Consider the following 21,664-nt stretch of genomic DNA (forward strand, 5'->3'; position numbering starts at 1 on the left):
TAGATCCAACAGCAATGCTCTGAGAGCGAAGGTGAATGAGTGAGCAGACGGCTTCAGCTTGCTATAGTGCGACCTCTCGGCACTGAAGAAGAAATCTGAATGAATTCGCCTGCTGACCTCCCTTTTATACCCGTATGTCGACAGGAGTGGCATGCAAATTCAACTCGCCAATTGTCATTGGCCTTTTCTCAAAGATCTGAAGGTATTTTGGGCTCTCAAGATCGACCCCTAGTGTCACTTCATTGACACAACATCGAGTGAGTGACAAAAGGGGACCTAATGATATGGGTGTCTAATGTTCAAAAATGAACAATGAATTTATAGGATAGTGACATTTTACAGCTGAAATATAGAATAATTGATGTGTAGTTATGTAACCTTTTCAGGCTCAACGCTAAGATTTTTTTCTACTGGCCCGGTTGGGCCAGTGCTTCAGATTTTTATTGGCCCTGCCAAAATTTTCATTGGCTCCAACACAAAAATGACAAATAGCTGTTTTTAACATCATGGCTTATGGAGTCACAAGTTCGAATCCAGGGTGTGCTGAGTGACTCCAGCCAGGTCTCCTAAGCAACCAAATTGGCCCAGTTGCTAGGGAGGGTAGAGTCACATAGGGTAACCTCCTTGTGGTTCTCGCTCTCAGTGGGGCGTGTTGTGAGTTGTGTGTGGATGCCATGGAGAATAGCGTGGGCCTCCACATGCACTAGGTTTCCGTGGTAAAGCGCTCAATGAGCCACGTGATAAGATGCGCAGATTTATGGTCTCAGACGCGGAGGCAACTGTGATATGTCCTCCGCCACCCGGATTGAGGCGAGTCACTATGCCACCACGAGGACTTAGAGCACACTGGGAATTGGGAATTTCAAATAGGGAAGAAAAAGGGGAGAAAAAAAATGAAAATACAATGTCCCCCAAAATTGAATCACATTTATAATTTGCAAGATATGATTTATGCCTTATGTAATCCCATATATGCGCTTTACAGATATAAGTCAATAAATTCATAATATTAACCTCAGCCGTCCTGCCTTTTACACATGTGTTTATAAGCAAAGAGTTCTGTGGAGGAGATGATGGGTTTTCGGTCACCTGTTTAGTCATGCTGTCATGCTTGTTTTCACAAGGAGGATCAAAGATTATTCACTGAGTTAAAGATGTGATTATTGTCTGAGAGAACAGACTTGCTACTAAATCGGTTGTGACGAGTAATATACATTAGGGAGATATTAGACCTAATCTGTGAATTAACATGAAATCATACAACCCAAACAAGAACAACACTGACTGATATACAAAGAACAAAAACAAAAATACCTGTACGGTCCAGAAATGAGACATGTAACAGGTGTTTTATGTGGATGAATGAAGTAGACTGTTTGAAATATTCATCTTCACCCTGCAGCTGAACAGCTCTGATAATAAATGCATAATAGCCATGAGTGATTTTGCTTCTTTTCATAACAAATGCCATTATCATGTTGAATTAATGTTTACATTTTGAACAGCTCGTGATTTCCAGACATGTGTATAACTGGGGTTTAACAAAGTTGATTACGTCTCATCGGGTGCTTCGTCTCTAAAGGTGAATTATTGAGAGAAAATAAGCTTTTTTTTTTTACAGTGGGAATAAAACTAGCGCTCTGTCCCTTTACGAGAGCACATGCATGTTAAACACTATGCTACACGGAGAGAGATGATGATGAGACATATGCATGGAGGGACATGGATTTTCAGTCCTATAAGAAAGAAACTGTTGATTTTTTGTGTTCCAATGTGTGGGTTACTAATTATCACCTACATGTAAAAATGAAAAATGTGGGGATATCACGCACTGTGAACACAGAATGCTGCGGTATACTTAAAATGTTGCACAAGATGTTAAATCCCGCTATGAAATTCATTAAGTGGGTTTTTTCCTGCTATTTTCTACACATTGGTAATAGCTGCTGCTAAGACACTTGGAAAAGAGTGAGGACAGTGCTAGGAGAGTGCGCTCGGTGTCTGCACGATCTAGTGCATGCATGCGTCTGTGCCTTGTATATTATGCATCTGTGCATGTTTGTGAGATAAATATACTCGCGCTCGCTCCTCGGTTAGAAGACATCATTCGCTCTGTGTAATTTTTGTTCTCTCTCTTGTTGTCTGCTTGCACTAATGTTATAAATGCAGCTCTGGACCGATCGGGCAAGTGACCGTTCTAGCAAATGTCCCGAATATTTCTCACACTAGCCCTGGGCCATCGGGCAGTCCTTATTGTGGAGCACTGCTTTTCATTTCACTAACAATAGTAATATGAACATTAAAGGAATCGTTCACCCCAAAAATACAATTTTGCTTATAATTTACTCAATCTCATATGACTTTTCTTCTTTTGCAGAACAGAGAATGAGATATTTTGATGGAGATGTTTTTGTCCATACAATTTATGACAATGGGGTCCAACAATTTTAAGTTTCAAAAAGGACATAAATGCAACAAAGGTAATCCATATGATTTAGTTGTTTAAATGAATGTCCTCTGAAGCGAGACTGTTGGTTATGTGTAAGAAATAGATGTAACTCCTTTTTCATTATAAATCTTCACATGTTCTGCGCATGTGTCAAGCTTGAGGAAGTGATATCTAGCTGTTATCATGGAGATGGCAGATGCCAAGATTTATTGTGTCCATCGTCATTTGACTTAAAGGATAGTGCTGCAGCTGCACTTTGCGCCAGCACTCTTAAAATAGAGCCCCATATCTCCATCAAACATTCTTTGTGTTCTGCAGAAGAAAGAAACTCGTACAAGTTTGAGATGACATATGGGTGAGAAAATTATGAGAGAATTATAATTTTTGGGTGAACAATTCCTTCAACAGTGCTAAATATGTAAAAGACGCCTTTTCATGGCAAAAGCTTTTGCTATTTCTCTTTTCCCTCACAGGGTAGCAAAGGTAGTCGCTCCTAAGAAAGAGAAGCTGGTGCAGGCAGAGGAGGAACTGAAGGTGGCAATGGAAGGCCTCCAGAAGAAACAGGCTGCTTTGAAGGAAGTTCAGGACAAACTGGCCATACTACAGGAGACCCTGGAAGCCAATAAGAAAAAAAAGGCTGACCTTGAGAATCAGGTAAGAAGAGAACCTCATGGCACAAAAATCTGCAATGCTAAACAAGATTTTGACAATCGACTAACACTTACTGTTCATGAAGGCTTGTGTATTAATTACACCATTTTCAAGTATTTCTTCCAGAACAGCCCACGTCTTCTGACAGTCTTCCCTCTTTGCTGGAAGTTTGTTTACATAACTTCCCTTTCAAAGAAATGTTGTTTGTATCTTTACATCAAGAATAGTTATGGGAATGTTTTCTTTTTCTTCTTTGTTTACTTTCCTTCAGATCATTTTCATGTTTGAACTTTAAAGTTTTAGAAGTGAAGCTTTTGTTTCTAAACCTACACAACTCTGTCTCTCTCTCTCTCTCTCTCTCTCTCTCTCTCTCTCTCTCACTCACACACACACACACACACACACACACACACACACACACACACACACACACACACACACAATCACTATTCTCATTAGTCTATGGAGACTTGGGTAAACCAAGCATCACCAAGGACCTGCTGCCATTTTCTGCCCTATTTCATGTCCTTTCATGTTCCTTGTTCTTTTTATCCCCTTCTCTCCATTTTTATAATTCAGGTTGTCTGTTTTCCCTATTGGAGGGTAGACGTTGTTGATTCCATACTCTCTCAAGCATGTCCAGAATAAAGGCTACCTGTTAATTGTTTTTCCTAAGCTCCACTTCCAAACTCAGTCTCTTTACAATGGTTTCTTAATTTGGGATATGGGTTAAGATTGAATGGGAATGATGAATCAATCAGTTTCTGTGGTTCTCTAAAGGAGCATACAGAATTTTGGCACTGGATGCACTGATGTCATGAAGAATTAGTAAAGTACCATCATAGGGAGTACATAAGATGTGCTGGGTTGGGTGCGAGCACAACTATCGGAACCTTGTGCTGTCAGATTTGTGCCCAACCACTGAGAACCCATCACCCTGCAGTAGCTGTGTAGGCTCACTTTGACATTTTACACAAAGACATTGTTTGTGTGATGTCAAACTGGAGTTTAAAAGATCTATATATCTTTGATGAAAGAGGGCTAGAGAAATAGTGGATCAGACAATCAATTAAATGCTTAGTGTAGTGAACATCGTTTTATGGTTCTTTTTTTCTTTTTTCTTTAAAATATAACTATTTAGCATTGTATTTGTTGTTAAAATTGGTAATATTGTAAAATCAGTATGTGTAATCATATTAAAATGGACACATTGGTAATAATTGTAACACTTTGTGAACATAAGTTAACACAATTGTTTAAATAAACTAACAAGGAATACAAATTAAAGCATTTATTAAGCTTGTCAAATGTTATTTTCTACATACATTTGTACATTAAAAGTTGTATATGTTAACATTAGCTAAAGCAATATGAATTAACATGAACAAACAATGAACAATTGTATGAATAGAAACTTAGTATAAAGTGTAAATATATGCTGTAAATATATTGTTCATTTTAAATTCATGATACCATAAAAATGATAATTAATGTTAACAAATACAACTTATTCTAACGTGTTAGTGTAAGAACTAGAAAGGGCCTATAGTCTATAAGGTACACATCAGAAAATATGTACTAAAAATATGTTCTGGTGCACCTGTTAAACTAAATGTAATTATCTGGATGTCTATATTACTGTCCATGCATCTTACCATTTTATATAAATCATTTAGGTCTCACATATTCCATGTGAATGTTTTTATTTCTTTTTTATTTGTAGGTCAAGTTGTGCCGTAAAAAGTTAGAGCGTGCAGAGCAGCTCATTGGTGGGTTAGGAGGAGAGAAGACCCGCTGGAGTGAGACAGCCTTTAACTTGGGTGAACTCTATAACAACCTGACAGGAGACATTCTCATCTCTGCTGCTATAGTAGCCTACCTGGGTGCCTTTACCTCAAGCTACAGACAGGTGTGCCATCTCATAATATAATCAAATTCTCATATAAAGCATGTTAATGATTTTTTTATTTTATTTCCTATTTAACATTTTATTGATTCAGACACATGAAACAGAAAAGAAAACATATATGCATAGAATCAGCTTTTAACCCCCATAAAATCCCTCGACCAAAAATCTTGGATCTTAATACACCACCAAAAAACATGGGTTGTGTCCCCATATTCGGATTGGTATTGCCAGCAGGTGGGTGTTTCTTTAAGACCAAGCCTGTACAATCTAGAGGGGGTCCAATAGAATCGATGTAAAATCTTAAATTGCATAGGGCGCACCATTGCATCTATAGATGTAGACTTTTTAGAATCCTATAGCCCACACTCCCTCCTCCAATACCAAGTTTAAATCTTTCTCCCATAATCTCTTGAGAGAAGTTGAAGCTCTGTCCCCCAGACTCTGAATTTGTAGGGAGTAATACACTGATGCCTCATGGCCTTTTCCAAAAGCAGTAATCAACACTCCCAGAGTATCTGCTGCTTTAGGGGGTGTATGTTACTCCCAAAAATAGTACAAAGCAGGTGGCGCAGCTCTAAATAATTAAAGACTTGAGACCTGGGGATCCCAATATGTTGAACCACATTTTCAAAGGATCTCAACACTCGACTCTCATACAAGTCACCAAATGTACTAACCTCCCTCACAATCCACTCTGTCCAGCAGAAAGGGGAATTATTACTACATAATTTGGGGTTCTACCATATGCTCCAAGCAACATTTAAATAAATATCTGAATTAAACACGAAATACTATTGTCCATACCACGTACAAATGCGAGATAACGGGGTGTAACTTAACTTTTCCGGTTAGTTTGATAGAAAGGAGAAATAGGGGCAAGTAGTTCCTGTTCAATACAAAACCAGGGAGGGGCTCTCAGGTGGAAGCGACCAATGAGCCAAATGTCTGAGACCGAATACATAATAATAAAGCAAAATCTTGGGTAGGGCTAGCCCAACTTTGTCAATCGGCATATGCAATTTACTGAAATGTAATCTGTGACGTTTACCATTACAAATGAAGGACTTCACTATGTTATCAAATTGTAACAGAGGGGGACATCTACAGGGAGAGATTGTAGAAGGTAGTTGAACTTGTGAATACAATTAATTTTAATAACATTAACCTTCCCCACGAATTTGCAGGGAATAAAATGCCCAAATACTTAATGCCCTGTTTGGGTCACTGGAATGGGCCTGACTGAAAAGATGTTACTGGGCAGTAAGCTGTCAGAACCAAAGCTTCAGATTTAGACCAATTAACTCTGTATCCTGAGAAATTAGAAAAGGAATTAATAATTCTGTGGAGGCAATTCATAGAGCTAGTTGGGTTGGAGACGAATAATAAAATATCATCTGCAAAAAGAAAAAGCTTATGCACCATACCTCCCGCCACCACCCCGGGAAAATCATCCTCCTTTCTTATCGTGGCTGCTAATGGTTCCAGGGCAAGACAGAAAAATAATGTGGAAAGAGGGCAATCCTGCTGGGTGCCCCTATCCAGAGTAAAAGAATCTGAAATTAATCAATTTGTTTGTACCGCCGCTACCGGGTGTCTATAAAGTAACTTAATCCATCCAATTAAATTATTCCCGAATCCATATATTTCCAAAATCTTAAAAAGATAATCCCATTGTACCATATCAAATGCCTTTTCAGCATCAACTTAGATAGCAGTGACCGGAGTCTGTTCATTCGTCGCTGACCACATGATATTGATGAAAAACCATTGATGAAATGTTATCAGAAGAGCTACGGCCCCAAATAAACCGCACCTGATCTATTTGTATAAGAGATGTCATAACTTTAATTAATCAGTTATCGGCTTGTGTAATAGTTGGCAGAAGCTTTCCATTCTTAATGATTCCATATAAACTTCTAGCAAAAGTGGGGCCAGTTATGTAACATAAGATCTAAATTTTTCAGCGGCAAAACCATCTGGCCCCGGAGCCTTGCCTGTAGGCAAGACCTTAAATACCTTGCCAAGCTCCTCCAAGTTTATCTCAGAATCAAGATAATTTTTTTTGCTTCAGAAATAGTTATAATATGCCGATTTGCTGTTCAAGAAACATTAATTATTTTTTTCAATGTTGAAAACAGTTGTGTACAGTTTTTTTCAGGATTGTTTGATGAATAGAAAGTTCAAAATAACATCATTTATCTGAAATAGAAAGCTTTTGTAACATTATACACTACCGTTCAAAAGTTTGGTGTCAGTAAGAATTCTTTTTTGGACAGAAATTAATTTACATTTACATTTATACATTTGGCAGACGCTTTAATACAAAGTGACTTACAGTGCAATTATTACAGGGACAATCCCCCCGGAGCAACCTGGACTTAAGTGCCTTGCTCAAGGACACAATGGTGGTGGCTGCGGGGATCAAACCAGCAACCTTCTGCTTAACAGTTTAGTGTTTTAGCCCACTATGCCACCACCACTCCATGTTAATACTTTTAATACCAAATTAGTACTTTTATTCAGCAAAGATGCATTATATTGATCAAAAGTGACAGTAAAGACATTTGTAATGTTACAAAAGCTTTCTATTTCAGATAAATGCTGTTATTTTGAACTTTCTATTCATCAAAGAATCCTGAATATATATATATATATATATATATATATATATATATATATATATATATATTTTGTATATATGCCCTATATCAGATATTACATTTTATTCTGTTTCCAGGGGAGGGGTCTTTGTCTCCTCAGGTGTGAATCACATCAATATTCATGTTCATTCACACCTCCTTGCATATGACCTTTCTAACACTAAAAGTGTCTTACAAAAGTTAAATGTCTATATTTTATACTCTAGGCTACAATATCCAGTTCTCAAAAGTCTTGTGGACAAATGTTTAGTATGTGTTATATGGCCTAATTTCATTTTTTTTAGAAAACTTTTAAAAATTTAAGTTTTTTCAAAAACCATGCATAAACGTCATGTTCTCAAAAATACAAACATGTATACACATGTTGCTCACATATTATTGTAGCCCAGTTTGTGCTGAATACAGTGTTATCAGATTTTAGCCATTAATATGTTTTAAAAAAAGCACAAATCTCAAGGCTTGTCAAAACTTCTCCAGGGCCCAAAAACACCTTCAGACCCCAGAGGGTTAATTTGCATCAAAGCTCAAGAATGTAACATTTCTTACAAGTGAAACACACCATAAAATGTAAGGGCAGCAGGTTAAAACAGCATTGTCATATACATATGTCAGGTTAGTTAAAAAGAGTTACTGTATTTATATTTACTTCAGATTTGCATTGACTTGAATTTGTGTTTTGATCCAGTTCGAAAAACAAAATCTGCTGTTTTTTGTGCGATTGGCACAAGTATAATAAAGTATAATGTAAAAATAAAGTATCAAATAACAAATGTTGAATTAGATTGGTGTATAAATCACGTTAAATCCAACCTGACTGTTCACACTGAAGGCAAATAAAATTTAAAACAATCAGACACACATCCAATTTATTTTCACATATGAAAGTTGCCCAGATCGGATTTGAAAATGTCAGATTCAGTGCGCTTGTGGCTGTTCACACTATAATCCAATTAACAAATCTGTCACATGTGAGTGAAAAAAATGAGCTTTGGCCACATTCAGCTGCAGCGTGAACATAGCCTAATAGGAACTCAAAATGTACTCTTTTGCAATGCATTTTTATTTTTTCAGAAGGTAATTGATTAGAGTTTATTAAAGGGAACACATCACTGTAAGTCACGTAAACGCTGTTTACAAAAAGCAACATGAACAACAATAAATAGTGATAAAATGTCCCCATGATTGCCCATGTTTTTATAGTTTTTAAAAGTGCAAGAGCTTATAGGTATTACCCCACTCTTGGATTCCCAAAATAACCCTGTGATCTGGTTATTCTTGTTTTTTTTTTATTTACTTACAAGTCAATTTTAATAGCCAAAATGTAAAATCTAATATATATTATTTAATTGATGGCCAAAACCTTGGTAAAAAATGGTAGAAACCTGGCCATATTTGACAGTGTATGGGATGGCCTATTAAACATGGAAATACATCTGTGAAAGACTTTGTCTGGCAGAAGTTTATTTCACTCTGACACATAACTTTGAGGCTTGTTTGGTTTTATATTACATTTCAGTCTAAGCGCTGTGATTTGATCTTCTTTTGAACAGTTACATGCGTCACATGTGGAGGGACATTAAAGTGTTTTTGATATACATACTTCTATAGAAATGATTGTTTATACATTGTCAGCTGGTTACTTTTAACACAGAGCAGGATCCATAAAAAATAAATGAACTCAGTGAAAATACTTTGTACCATGTCAGATATGCTGTGGCGAGCTTGAAGCAGCACTCGGGGAACAAGGAGTAGTTTGGGTTTAATATTTTACCCTCTATGAAAGCAATATCTTTTCTCCCAACAGAGAACACTTTCTTGCAGGTACATGACGTGCAGCTTATTTCCTTTGTGTGTTCTAAGTCTTTATTAGATTTAAACAAGAAATAAAGCTATCAGGATAATAATAGTACTGTCTGTAGTACAATGAAGAATCTATGGATCTGTCCCCCCCAGACTTACGTATCACTACAGTGGGTGTTCAGTGGATGTTTCTGCATGGTGTCTTTTTTTTTAGCCGTGTGTGTTTTCTTGTCTGACCTCTCCAGCAAGCTACAGAAGAATGGATTGACATGTGTAAGACAAAAGGGATTCCCTGCTCCAAGAACATGTCTCTGATGAACTCACTGGGTGAGCCAGTAAAAATTCGCAGCTGGACCATTGCTGGCCTCCCATCAGACAGCTTCTCAATTGACAACGCAATCATCATCTCGTGAGTTTCTTTGCCAATATGTAGCTTTAGGTCTAACATTTGTACTGCCTTTTATATGGAAATTATATTTAGAAATGTAATTGTTATCTTAGGAAGTAAACAGTATGTTCAGAAATACTACTAGATAAAAAATCTCATTAGGAGAAATAATCTTGTCCTTTGAAAGACTTCTCCTTGAATAGAGCAATAGCCTCTTTGAAGCAGATATTGTGATATTGTGTTTTGGGGAATTCTGTGTGATATTCCTTCAAATACATTTTAAGTTCTTTAAAATACCTCTACATAAACACCAACAATAATTAGAAATCTGTTACTTTTAGAGAACAAGTTATTCTGTGAGGGGAAAGTCTAGTATAGAATACTTACTTTCTCAGAACACTTGATTTTGTTATTTGAGATGATTTGTCGTGGGCAGGGCGTTCTTGAATGCTGTTTGTGGAGGGCTCTTGAGATGTTTTTATTTCTGCAGTAATGCGAGGAGGTGGCCCTTGATGATTGATCCTCAGGGTCAGGCCAACAAGTGGCTTAAGAACATGGAGAAATCCAACAGTCTCCACGTCATCAAGCTGACTGACGCTGACTTTGTGCGCACATTGGAAAACTGCATTCAGTTTGGCACTCCAGGTGAGAAATACTGACATTTTTAAACATAATGAGAGCACTATTCAGAATATATCAATTTCTAAGCAACTTGTGTAAATATGTTTTATTTTTTATGTCATGCTGTTTCTAATTTCAGTCGGTTAGTAATGGATTATAGATCCGTTGAAATAATGCACCCTTATGCAGCAATCTTAAAGATATAGTTCACCAAAAAATACAAATTCAGAGGGCAGATTGTTAACATCTGCTGGGAATGATAATTGATGTAGCTGAGGCTTTATATTATTATTATTATTTTAATAATATATTATTATTATTATTATTATTATTATTATTATTTTCTAAGAGATTGACCAATTTTTCTGTTTGTTCTTAAATTAATTTAAAGAAAAATCAACAAAGACAGACAAGAAAAGGAAATCTGTTCCCCCCAGGTGCAATACCCCTGTTTTTCCTCCAGGGGTCTCCTTCCACCATGAAAAACAGGCTGACATTACAGTTAGATTCAAACAGTGCAAGTTATACATAATCACACAAACAACCACCTCCACCAGGGTCATAGTTGCCTCTCACATAACATATACAGCCTAAAAGCACAATTTCCATCTAATTTGACTCTCTTGAATGTAAAGGAGGTGTGCAAAACTCAACGTGAGATACACAAATGAGCCGGATAATCTTGTTCTCTTTCATCATCTCGTGTTCGAGATCCACCTAAGGGAAGGGCATCCGCACCTGACCTCTGCAGAAGCATCCAACTGCACCAAGTCTGGCCTGACAGACAGAAGCGTGTGTCCAATGCTCGGTAAGGGACCCGCCCCTTACCAAGTGCATAAAACACTAGTACGCGCTATCTTACCTCAGTTGTTATTCGCTTCTCGCGACCTCTTTGCTTCGCAGCTCTACGGTTTTCGCTGACTTCACCACAGTCAACAGGAGGAAATATCCATTTGATCAGCCTCCGCCAGGCGTGATTGTCAGACGGTTGCGTTTAGTTGCGATTATTTCGGGTTGCAAGCCACCCACGCTTGCTACCTGGATTTGCTCAGGCTGCCCGCCTGTTTATCAACTTTCACCTCTCCAATGGATCATAAGCTCTCCGGTAACCTACCGGACGTGCAGTCGTGTGCATGCCCTACCACCTGCGGTTCACTCATTGCCGCGAGGGATGCCCATCCCTTCTGCGTGGTGTGCATGGGACTAAGACACGCGCAGGAAGCGCTTTCACTTCCTGAGAACTGCACCCATTGCCTCGCCCTGCCTAGGAAGCTTCTTCGACGAAGACTCAAGGTTGCATCCTCTCAAGGCACGGACGATCATTACGATTCGGACGCTGGAGTAGGTGAAAGCGTTACAGCTCGGGGACTTCCCAGAGCATGCCTGCTCTCAGTTGGGCTGACCAGTCTAGCGAGGGCCTACTCGAGAAATCCTTCCCGTTATTTCCTCGTTCGACGACGAGCCGCCCGGCTCAGGCTCGGACGAGGACCCGCTATACTTGAGGGCTCGGACGACGAGTTAACCACCCCTTCCGCCCAAGCTCCCCGGTTAGCGGCTCGACTACACTGCCGCACGCGGTCCTTCTCGAGGTGTGTGAGCGGCGGCCGCTCGATCTCGGCATGGAATGGCCGGCCCTCCAGAACGCCTCCGACCAAGAGAGGGATGTGTATGATGGCAAACTCCTAGGTCCCCCTTCCGGTCCTAGGAAGCAGCTCATGCCTGTACTCCCTGCGTGCGCTAAGCACATGCGACTCTATTGGAAGGACCCGCTAGATCTTAAGCACGGCTTAGCGGGTCTGGAGGTTAAGGATATGGCAGCGTGTGGTATGGGCGACCCTCCCACCATCGAGCCCTCGATCGCCAGACACCTTAACCCCTCGCAGAGAGGGTTACTGGCCCCTCCTAAGCCAGTTCTCCCTAATAAGATGGACCGCTTCTCAGCATCTGTCTTCCAGGCCTCGTACAAGGCCTCGGCTCTCGCGGTACGGGCTCTAAATGTTTCCTCCCTCCTCTCGGCCTCATTTGGAGAAAGGCGTGCCATCGCCGACGCTGTGGAAGGAGATCGTTACCGTGAACGACCTGGTCCTTCGTAACGCCCGCCAGGCCGTCCAAGCCGGCGGACGCTCCATGGCCTTATGTGTTGTGGGGGAACGGGCCCTCTGGCTCAATCTCTCTGGTCTGCCCGACAGCGAGAAAAGACGTATAGCAGGAGCCCCAGTGGAACCAGGCCAGGCTCTTTTTGGCCCTGCTGTTGCACTTATGCAACAGCGGTGCGATGATAAGAAGAAGGAGGATGAGGCGTTTAAACTGTGCCTGCCTAGAAAGGCCACTCCACACCAGCCCCCCGCACGGCCCCCTCAGGCCCCAGCCACAGGACGGCCGTACCATAATACAGCCAGGCCTAAGGCTCGCAGCAGGCCACCCAGCCAGCAGCCTAGCCAGCAGCCCAACCATCCTCCTAAGCCCTGGGGTAAGACATCCTTCGGCGGCTGCAGCGAAAAAGCCCACCCACTCTACCCCGTCTGGACGGGAAGAGGAAGAGGCCTACCTGATGCTCAGCTCCAGGGGCTTCTCGGTCCAGGTTTTCAGGCGACCAGCCCAGTGGACACAAGCTTGAGTTTTTCCCCCTTTACCCAAAAGGAGGAAGTTCTCAGCTCGAGGGCCCCTTTTTCCTCGTTCGGGTGCCCAACCCCAGTTCAATATGGACATGTCACAAGTTCAGGTGTGGTCCATAAAAAATTCCCTCCCAGCTTCCAGTTCCAGAACTGGGGGGAAATTCACTGTCCAGGTGTGCCCCTCCACTGTTGAAAAGTGCTCAACCACAGTCTCTTCACAGTTTGCACAAACCACTTCACACACATTCAATAAAAGTTCAATTCCCTGTGTGTGTTTCAAAAATAAAAACAACAAAAAAACAAGAACAACAAAAATATCAAACACTGAGAGCGAAAGCTCTGCCAAGTGCTGTTGTTCCCCTGAAATTCTACATGTCACCCCTAAGTTGTCCACTAGATGGCGCCATTGTATCACAAATGAACGATCCGGTTGTATTGCCTGCCCTAGGCAACTCGCCGGTGAGTGTGGGCTCTCTCACGTCACACGTGACAGCCTGGCAGTCTGTGTCTGCCCCAGAATGGGTGATTCGCACCATTACGAAGGGCTACAGACTTCAGTTTGCCAGAAAACCGCCACGTTTCAGCGGAGTTATCTTTTCTCACACAGAAGAGAGCTCGGCGCACATTCTGAAAGAGCGAGATCTCTTCTCTTACGTCGAGAAGGGGGCGGTCGCGAGTGGTACCTCGCATCAATGTCAACAGGGTTTTTACTCCGTTATTTCCTGATTCCAAAAAGGGCGGTTCACTTCGTCCTATTCTGGATCTCAGAGTGTTGAACAAACATTTAAGGAAATACAATTTCAGAATGTTAACCCACAGCGTTCTCTCTCGTGCAATAAAACAGAGCGATTGGTTCACATCGATCGATCTGAAAGATGCGTTTTTCACATCAACATTTACCCGCCACACAGGAAGTTTCTTCGTTTAGCCTTCCAAGGCATATGTTACGAATTCACAGTACTTCCATTTGGCCTAGCACTCAGTCCAAGAGTGTTTTGTGCGTGTGCGGAAGCAGGGTTAGCCCGCTGAGAATAGCGGGGCTCAAAATCCTGACTTACATAGGCGATTGGCTGATTATAGCCGATTCGAGAGAGATTGTCATGCAAAACACTGCCCGTGTGCTCGCTCACATCACATCACTCGGCTTCAGAGTGAGCGTGAGCAAGAGCAATTTCACTCCAGCGCAGAGAGTTACTTTTCTGGGTTTGGAGCTGAATTCGGTTACAATCGTGGCGTCTCTCACAAGAGCGCGTTCTCTCCTTAACGAATTGCCTCTCGCAATTCAAAGAAGGGGCGAGAATACATTTTCGCGCATGTCTCAGGCTACAGGGTCTTATGGCTGCGGCTATACATGTCCTGCCTTTGGGCCTTCTGAGAATGAGGGCGTTCATGAAGTGGGTTTTAACTCTTCATCTCAGCCCTTTAAGCGATCTCCGCCGCTCTGTCACAGTGACGCGCTCGTGCACAGCAGCGCTGCGCCACTGGAGGAACGCAGAGTTCTACGTGCATGGGACCCCTCTCGGGGCGATTATGCTGCGGAAAGTAGTGACGACAAACCCGTCCTTAACAGGATGGGGAGCCACGCAAGAGGGCAGAACAGTGAATGGTGTGTGGCCAAGCACACTTCACTCAGCCCATATAAATTATTTAGAGCTCCTCACTGTGTGGAAGGCTCTGAATCACTTTCTGCCCCGCTTGCAGGGGCATCATGTGCTGGTGCGCTGCGACAACACGACAGCTGTTATATCAACCGCCAGGGGGGGATGCGCTCCTCCAAGCTGCATGCTCTCGCTCACAGGCTGTTAGTATGGAGCAGGCGGCATTTCCTGTCGTTACGGGCGACCCATGTCCCGGGCATACTGAACAGGGCGCAGACCTCTTGTCAAGGGAAACCGGCTCTCACGGAGACTGGCGCCTCCATCCTCAGATAGTGTGTCTACTGTGGAGGAGGTTTGGCCAGCCAACCGTAGATCTCTTCAGCCTCGTAGCGCCCATTGTCCTATGTTCTTCTCGCTCACGGGACGAGGACGCCCCCTCGGCGTGGACGCACTGGCCCACCCGTGGCCCAACGTGCTGCTCTATGCATTTCCTCCCCTTTGCCTCATAACGCCGTCTCTGGCCAGGGTGAGGGAACAGAGCTTGACCATGATTTTGATAGCTCCCAGGTGGCCCAAGGCGCCGTGGCTCTCAGAGATTATCCCTCTGCTGTATGCCCAGCCATGGCCCCTCCCACTTCGCACAGACCTTTTGTCTCAAGCGAACGGGGAAATTTATCAACCGCACCCAGACAGGGTGGCCCTCTGGGCTTGGCCCGTGAGAGGGCCAACTTAAACACATTGGGGCTCCCCCCACGTGTTGTGGCCACCATTCAGTGTGCCAGAGCCTCTTCAACACGGTCTCTTTACGACTGTAAGTGGCGGGTGATCGAAGAGTGGTGTGAAGGGCGACGGGTAACGTCATATCAGTGCTCAATCACCGACATCTTATGCTTTTTGCAGGACCTTATGGACAAGGGAAGATCCTTTTCCACTATTAAGGTCTATTTAGCGGCTATCGCTGCATGTCATGTGGGGTTCGACAGCGCTACGGTGGGGCAACACCCCTTATTCAGTAGGTTTATGAAGGACACACGCCGCTCTCTTCCAGTCCCCAGGAGAGTCGTTCCTGAATGGGACCTCTCCATGGTGCTGGACGCAATGTCTCAACAGCCGTTTGAGCCCCTGGGGAGTATTTCCCTTAAGAATTTGTCTTTCAAGACAGCTTTGCTCTTGGCCTTGGCATCTGCCAAGCGGGACAGTGATATGCATGCACTCTCTGTTCATCCCTCGTGCACTAAATTCTCTCTCAGTGGAGATAAGGTTTTTCTCAGGCCCAACCCGTCCTTTATGCCAAAATGCTTCCAGGCATTCACGTGTGAGGTGATTGAGCTTTCCGCGTTCCACCCAGCTCCTTTCTCCTCCACAGAGGATCAGAGGTTGAACACTTTGTGTCCTGTACGTGCCCTGCGGGTGTACTTAGACACGACCAGCTCGTTTAGAAAAGGCGACCAGCTTTTCATCTCTTGGGGCCCCCCGCACTCAGGGAACCCCATTTCCAAGCAACGCCTTTCTCATTGGCTTGTGGAAGCTATATCTTTGGCATATGAATCAAAGGGAGTGCAGCCCCCAGAGGGCATCAGAGCTCACTCCACTAGAGGTATGGCTGCCTCTTGGGCTCTATTTAAGGGAGTCTCTTTGCAGGACATATGTGCCGCTGCAAGCTGGGCCTCTCCCCATACGTTTGCCAGATACTACCGGCTAGATGTTACCAGAACCCCGGTAGCTCATTCTGTCCTGGGTGTCGGCTCTTTGTAGCTTTGTGCTCTTAGGCCCTCCACCCCTCTTTAAGTCTGGGCTGCCTAGTCCAGCACTTTAAAGTCACTAAGCATGTTTCTACTCTGCACCTGGCACCATATATTCACCATGATAGTGCGGTCAGGTTTATTCACGAATGCATGTTACCATATGCTATTCTTTGTTGCTAAAGTGGCTTCCTCACTTTGTGGGGTGGTTTCCGTGTGGCGTGTCATGCACCGCCTTTCGAGGTGACCATCCTCTGGCTTTCAGGGCCTCATTGTAGTGTATTGGGCAATCGGGGAGCTGTCCATATCTCCCATAGGTGGATCTCGAACACGAGATGATGAAAGAGAACAATAGGTTACTATCGTAACCCGGTTCTCTGAAACATCGAGTGGAGAGATCCACTAGCTTCCCCGCTTGCTGCACGAGAAGCGAATATGCTCACTGAGGTAAGATAGCGCGTACTAGTGTTTTATGCACTTGGTAAGGGGCGGGTCCCTTACCGAGCATTGGACACGCGCTTCTGTCTGTCAGGCCAGACTTGGTGCAATTGGATGCTTCTGCATAGGTCAGGTGCGGATGCCCTTCCCTTAGGTGGATCTCTCCACTCGATGTTTCAGAGAACCGCAGTTACGATAGTAACCTATTGTTTTGTGGGTCTCTGCCTTCCTCCTGCTTCTTAGTGTTTCTTGCTGAGCTTTTTTTTCTGGTTTGTTTTATTGTTACAGCTCTCTTCTGTTGTTTTGTTTTGTTTTGAGCGTTTGCTCTCCTTTAAGGCTGGATTAAACTACACGACTTTAAAGTCAATTTTAGCCCAGTTTTTCAGTCTGGTCAAATTGGTGCTTGTTGGCTACAGACTGCAGATTTTGGGAAGTCAGAGTAGAAGAAAATTGCATAGTGTATGATGGGTCCTGACTATGATTTTTTACCCTCATAACATGTTTGGTATTTTTGAGCCACAATCCAAGACTACAGAAGAAATTTTGTAGTGTATGATTCTCCACAACTCAATTCTGAAGTCTTATTTATTTTATTTCTCCCCTTTTTCTCCCCAATTTGGAATGCCCAATTCCCAATGCACTCTAAGTCCTCGTGGTAGCGTAGTGACTCACCTCAATCCGGTTGGCGGAAGACGAATCTCTGTTGCCTCCGTGTCTGAGACCATCGATCCGCACATCTTATCACGTGGCTTGTTGAGCACGTTACCGTGAAGACATATCGCATGTGAAGGCTTCACGCCATCCACACACAACTCACAATGTGCCCCACCGAGAGCGAACCACATTATAGCAGCCATGAGGACGTTACTCCATGTGAGTCTACCCTCCTTAACAACCAGGCCAATTTGGTTGTTTAGGGATCCTGGCTGGAGTCACTCAGCATGCCTCGGGATTTGAACTCGAGAACCCCAGGGGTGGTAGTCAGTGTCTACTTGGTGAGCTACCCAGGCCCCAATTGTGAAGTCTTCTGATGAGCAGCCAATGGAAATGGACCCCACAGGGCCACGAAGCTCAAGAAATGGAGATGCCGAAAAAGCACTCAAGTGGTGTTGAACTTTTAACAGCACTCACTTCCACTTGGTGTTGTAGTCTCTAGAGACCATACTGGCCTCGTCTTCCCTCCAAAAATACATCTGTCCTGTGTCTTTCGTGACTGAACACAGAGTAGCAGCAACAACAACAGCAGTTAGTTCCCATATCTGTTTTTTTACATCTGTCATGCATCTCCTAGAATGGGAGGACGTGTGTTTCTGTGTGAGTTTGAAATCAGATCGACATTTGGGTATTGTGTTATCCTCAGTTGTTGGTGTGTGATGCCCAGATTTTGTCTGTAGCTATTTGTATATTCGGTAAGTATATGATGCCTAGTATTTTAATCTGTTCAGATGTTTAAAGCCAATTCTTTTTTTTTTTTTTTTTCAATACCATTTGTTAACAATAACTGAAACTCATAGCACAATTATTACCCCTCCCATGTGTCTACACAAAGATAATATTTTGACCCAAGGTTGGCCACACTTAATTTCACGTGTACTTTATAATTTCCTTATTTTTAAATACTTTCTTTAGATAGTTTCCATTTCTGCTACTTGACTTTGACTATTTTTTCATTGATCTTCTGTTGGAATAAGAGGAAGTAGGCATTTAGGGTCCTAAAAAATTTTTTTTTTACTTGCAAGTTGTCGGTGCATACTATACATTCAAACATAAAACAGGCAGCAAACTCATTCACAACATAGATCAATGAAATATATTAAATAGCAAAATAGGTCAAAACAACTATTAATTTGCAATGTATTTTAGTGTTGTTGGAGAATGTTGGTGAAGAGCTGGATCCAATACTTGAACCCCTGCTGCTGAAGCAGACTTTTAAACAGGGCGGCAGTATATGTATTCGGCTGGGCGACGCCACTATTGACTATGCTCCAGATTTCCGGTTTTACATCACAACCAAGCTACGAAATCCACATTATCTGCCTGAAGTCTCAGTCAAGGTGAGTCTGCTTTACATGTAAACTCACACGCAAATACACACATTCACAAGCTCAAAAATAACCCAAAACACATGCTGTGTTTCGCAATAAAATGTCATTATGAATCACGTGAGCTGAATCAAACACATGGCTAATCAAATACCCCATAGCACCAGCATGTACAACAGGCTTGGTGAAAGAAATCAGATTGCTATATGTGCATTGATTTTAATATACATCATATTGTCTATTGTTTCTGTTTATTTGAAACACTGAGCTATATTGATATAGTTTTGGCGTGTGGATGGGGACAGATTTATGGAGTGATCAGTCTTTGAAGCATATGATTAAAGCAAGTTGTCCTATCCATTATGATTATAACATCATTTTTTGTTAGTCTTTCTTTTTAGATGTATTGAAATAAGATGTTCATTAGTCTAGCAATCATTTTAGATGTCAGGCCATTAACCATCATAAAGCAATATTCAGATTAGTCTTTTCAGTGATTTATTCTTAAATGATTACATTTGGTCCATCAATCCTGAATATGCATACACATATTATATACATTCTTGGATATTACATCCAGATTTGCTTTTATTGTGCTGTTACACTGCAACCAGAAACTGATCAGCAATATGTTTTTTTTGACAATGACTCCTCAAAAAACATCTAGTGATATTGCTGAAACATGATCTATACCAATGTTCCCTTTGAATGTGCCTCAACTTCTACATGTGGACGTTTTCTAATTTAAGGGTTACATCCAGGCTACATGACCATCATTAACATTAAATATCACTAAAGTAAAATGTCCACTTTCTACAAATGACATAAAATGCACTAAAAATTCTGCAGACTGGCTTTGGATTCTGACAGCCTCCTTTGCTACCTAGACTCCCTAATGAGCCTGAAACATAATTTCCCATTTAGGATGAGAATGTCGTCTTCACAACAGGCCAAAACAGATGATACTGCTAGGGAAGCTTAGCATTTCCATCCTTCATCGCAAAATGTGTCCCACCACCGGCCCATATGTATCACAGCTGTAAATCAAAGAAATATTAGGGGCAATATTATACATCTCAGAAAAGAGAGGTAGAGACAGATTTCGCAACCAACCGAGGAACATTATTTTCTAGGAAATTAAAATGAGTTCTTTTATGCTTGGAGAAGGCTCTTCAGACTCTCTTGCCAATATTAAGCAGTCTGCCAACATGAAACGAAGATTCTTATGACATGCTTCTAGCTGCCCCATTGTCCCAGCAATATCAGTGTTTTTCTCATGTGCTGCTCAGGTCACTCTTCTGAACTTTATGATAACCCCAGAGGGGATGCAAGATCAGCTGCTGGGCATTGTGGTGGCCAGAGAGAGACCTGACCTTGAGGAGGAGAAGCAAGCCCTGATCTTACAAGGGGCTGAGAACAAGAGGTACAGTCCAGAGATGCAATTAACCGGACCATTTAAAGTAGTCTACTTAAAATAAAAAGTTAAATCTTTAGGTTAATAATTATCTGCTGTAAAAGTGAGAGAAAAGAGCAACAGTGCAGTTCAGAGGTTTATTTAGAATGTTAAACACAAACTGAACCGGTATTTTAGTATTTGTGTTAGTTTAACCATAAACTGCCTCTCATTTCCTTGTAGACAGCTAAAAGAAATAGAGGATAAAATCCTAGAAGTGCTCTCTGCCTCAGAGGGAAACATTTTAGAAGATGAAACTGCTGTTGAGATCCTCTCATCGTCTAAGGTTCTAGCCAATGAGATCTCAGAAAAACAGGCCATTGCTGAGGTTACTGAGCAGAAGATTGATCAGACACGGTTGGGATACACCCCCATCGCCATCCATTCTGCCATTTTGTTTTTCTCCATCGCTGACCTGGCCAACATAGAGCCTATGTACCAGTACTCTTTAACCTGGTTCATCAATCTCTTCATTATGTCCATCGACAATTCCCAAAAGAGTGACTTTCTTGATCAAAGGTAATTTCTGTCACTGCAGTTATTATGTTATGTTATGTTATGTTATCTATCTATCTATCTATCTATCTATCTATCTATCTATCTATCTATCTATCTATCTATCTATCTATCTATCTATCTATCATCTGTCTGTCATCTTTCTGTCTCTGTCTGTCTGTCTACAAGCATAATAAAAATAAAAAGCTAGAACACTTTTGCAGACACTTATCATAACCCTAACAACTATCTAGAACACCCTAGCAAAGCACACAGCTTTAAACCTTTAAATCTCTCTTCATACTGCCCAGCTATTCAAACTACCTAAGGTCTAAATAATCTTCATACTTTAAGACATTTGGCATCTCCATTTCTTTCAGACAAAGCTTAGTCCAGCCAGCATTCAAAATTCAAACTTTCCTTTACTAGTTTTATATAGATTACACCTATTATGGAAATCTAACATGTTAGATCACAGCTAATACAATATTTTGAAAGTTCACAGTGACACCTGTAAGACAATTTCAATATTTAGCACATATTGATGCTTAGCCACTACAGTTTCCATGCAACTGGTAAAACAGGCAGCAAAGATTTGAGAGACAAGCATGGTGAGAGACATGGGTGCTGTGGGATTATAGACATTTATCATGGAAGCTTCGTAAACAAAAGAATGTGAAGACAGTGTTTCTTGAACAACTGTTTATAACTACTGTATTTCTTATGGCTCTCTAATGTGAGTGTGTCAGTGTGATGCTAAGAGTTGAAGGAATGCAATGACACTTCAGCTCATGGCTACATTC

The 21,664-nt window shown here is 41.9% G+C and overlaps 1 protein-coding gene across 1 annotated transcript in view; it reads left to right on the forward strand.

The window, feature by feature from the left end:
• The window catches only part of dnah7 (dynein, axonemal, heavy chain 7), a 111,663-nt gene that overhangs the window by 68,436 nt on the left and 21,563 nt on the right, over positions 1 to 21,664 (forward strand). The window contains exons 45-51 of the mRNA XM_052142623.1: positions 2,923 to 3,103; positions 4,824 to 5,009; positions 9,715 to 9,878; positions 10,348 to 10,502; positions 18,735 to 18,925; positions 20,203 to 20,336; positions 20,550 to 20,885. Coding sequence (XP_051998583.1) covers positions 2,923 to 3,103; positions 4,824 to 5,009; positions 9,715 to 9,878; positions 10,348 to 10,502; positions 18,735 to 18,925; positions 20,203 to 20,336; positions 20,550 to 20,885 — 1,347 coding nt within the window. The remainder of the gene's footprint in view (positions 1 to 2,922; positions 3,104 to 4,823; positions 5,010 to 9,714; positions 9,879 to 10,347; positions 10,503 to 18,734; positions 18,926 to 20,202; positions 20,337 to 20,549; positions 20,886 to 21,664) is intronic.

The sequence above is a fragment of the Xyrauchen texanus genome, chromosome 14 (assembly GCF_025860055.1).
Source record: "Xyrauchen texanus isolate HMW12.3.18 chromosome 14, RBS_HiC_50CHRs, whole genome shotgun sequence".
NCBI lineage: Eukaryota > Metazoa > Chordata > Actinopteri > Cypriniformes > Catostomidae > Xyrauchen > Xyrauchen texanus.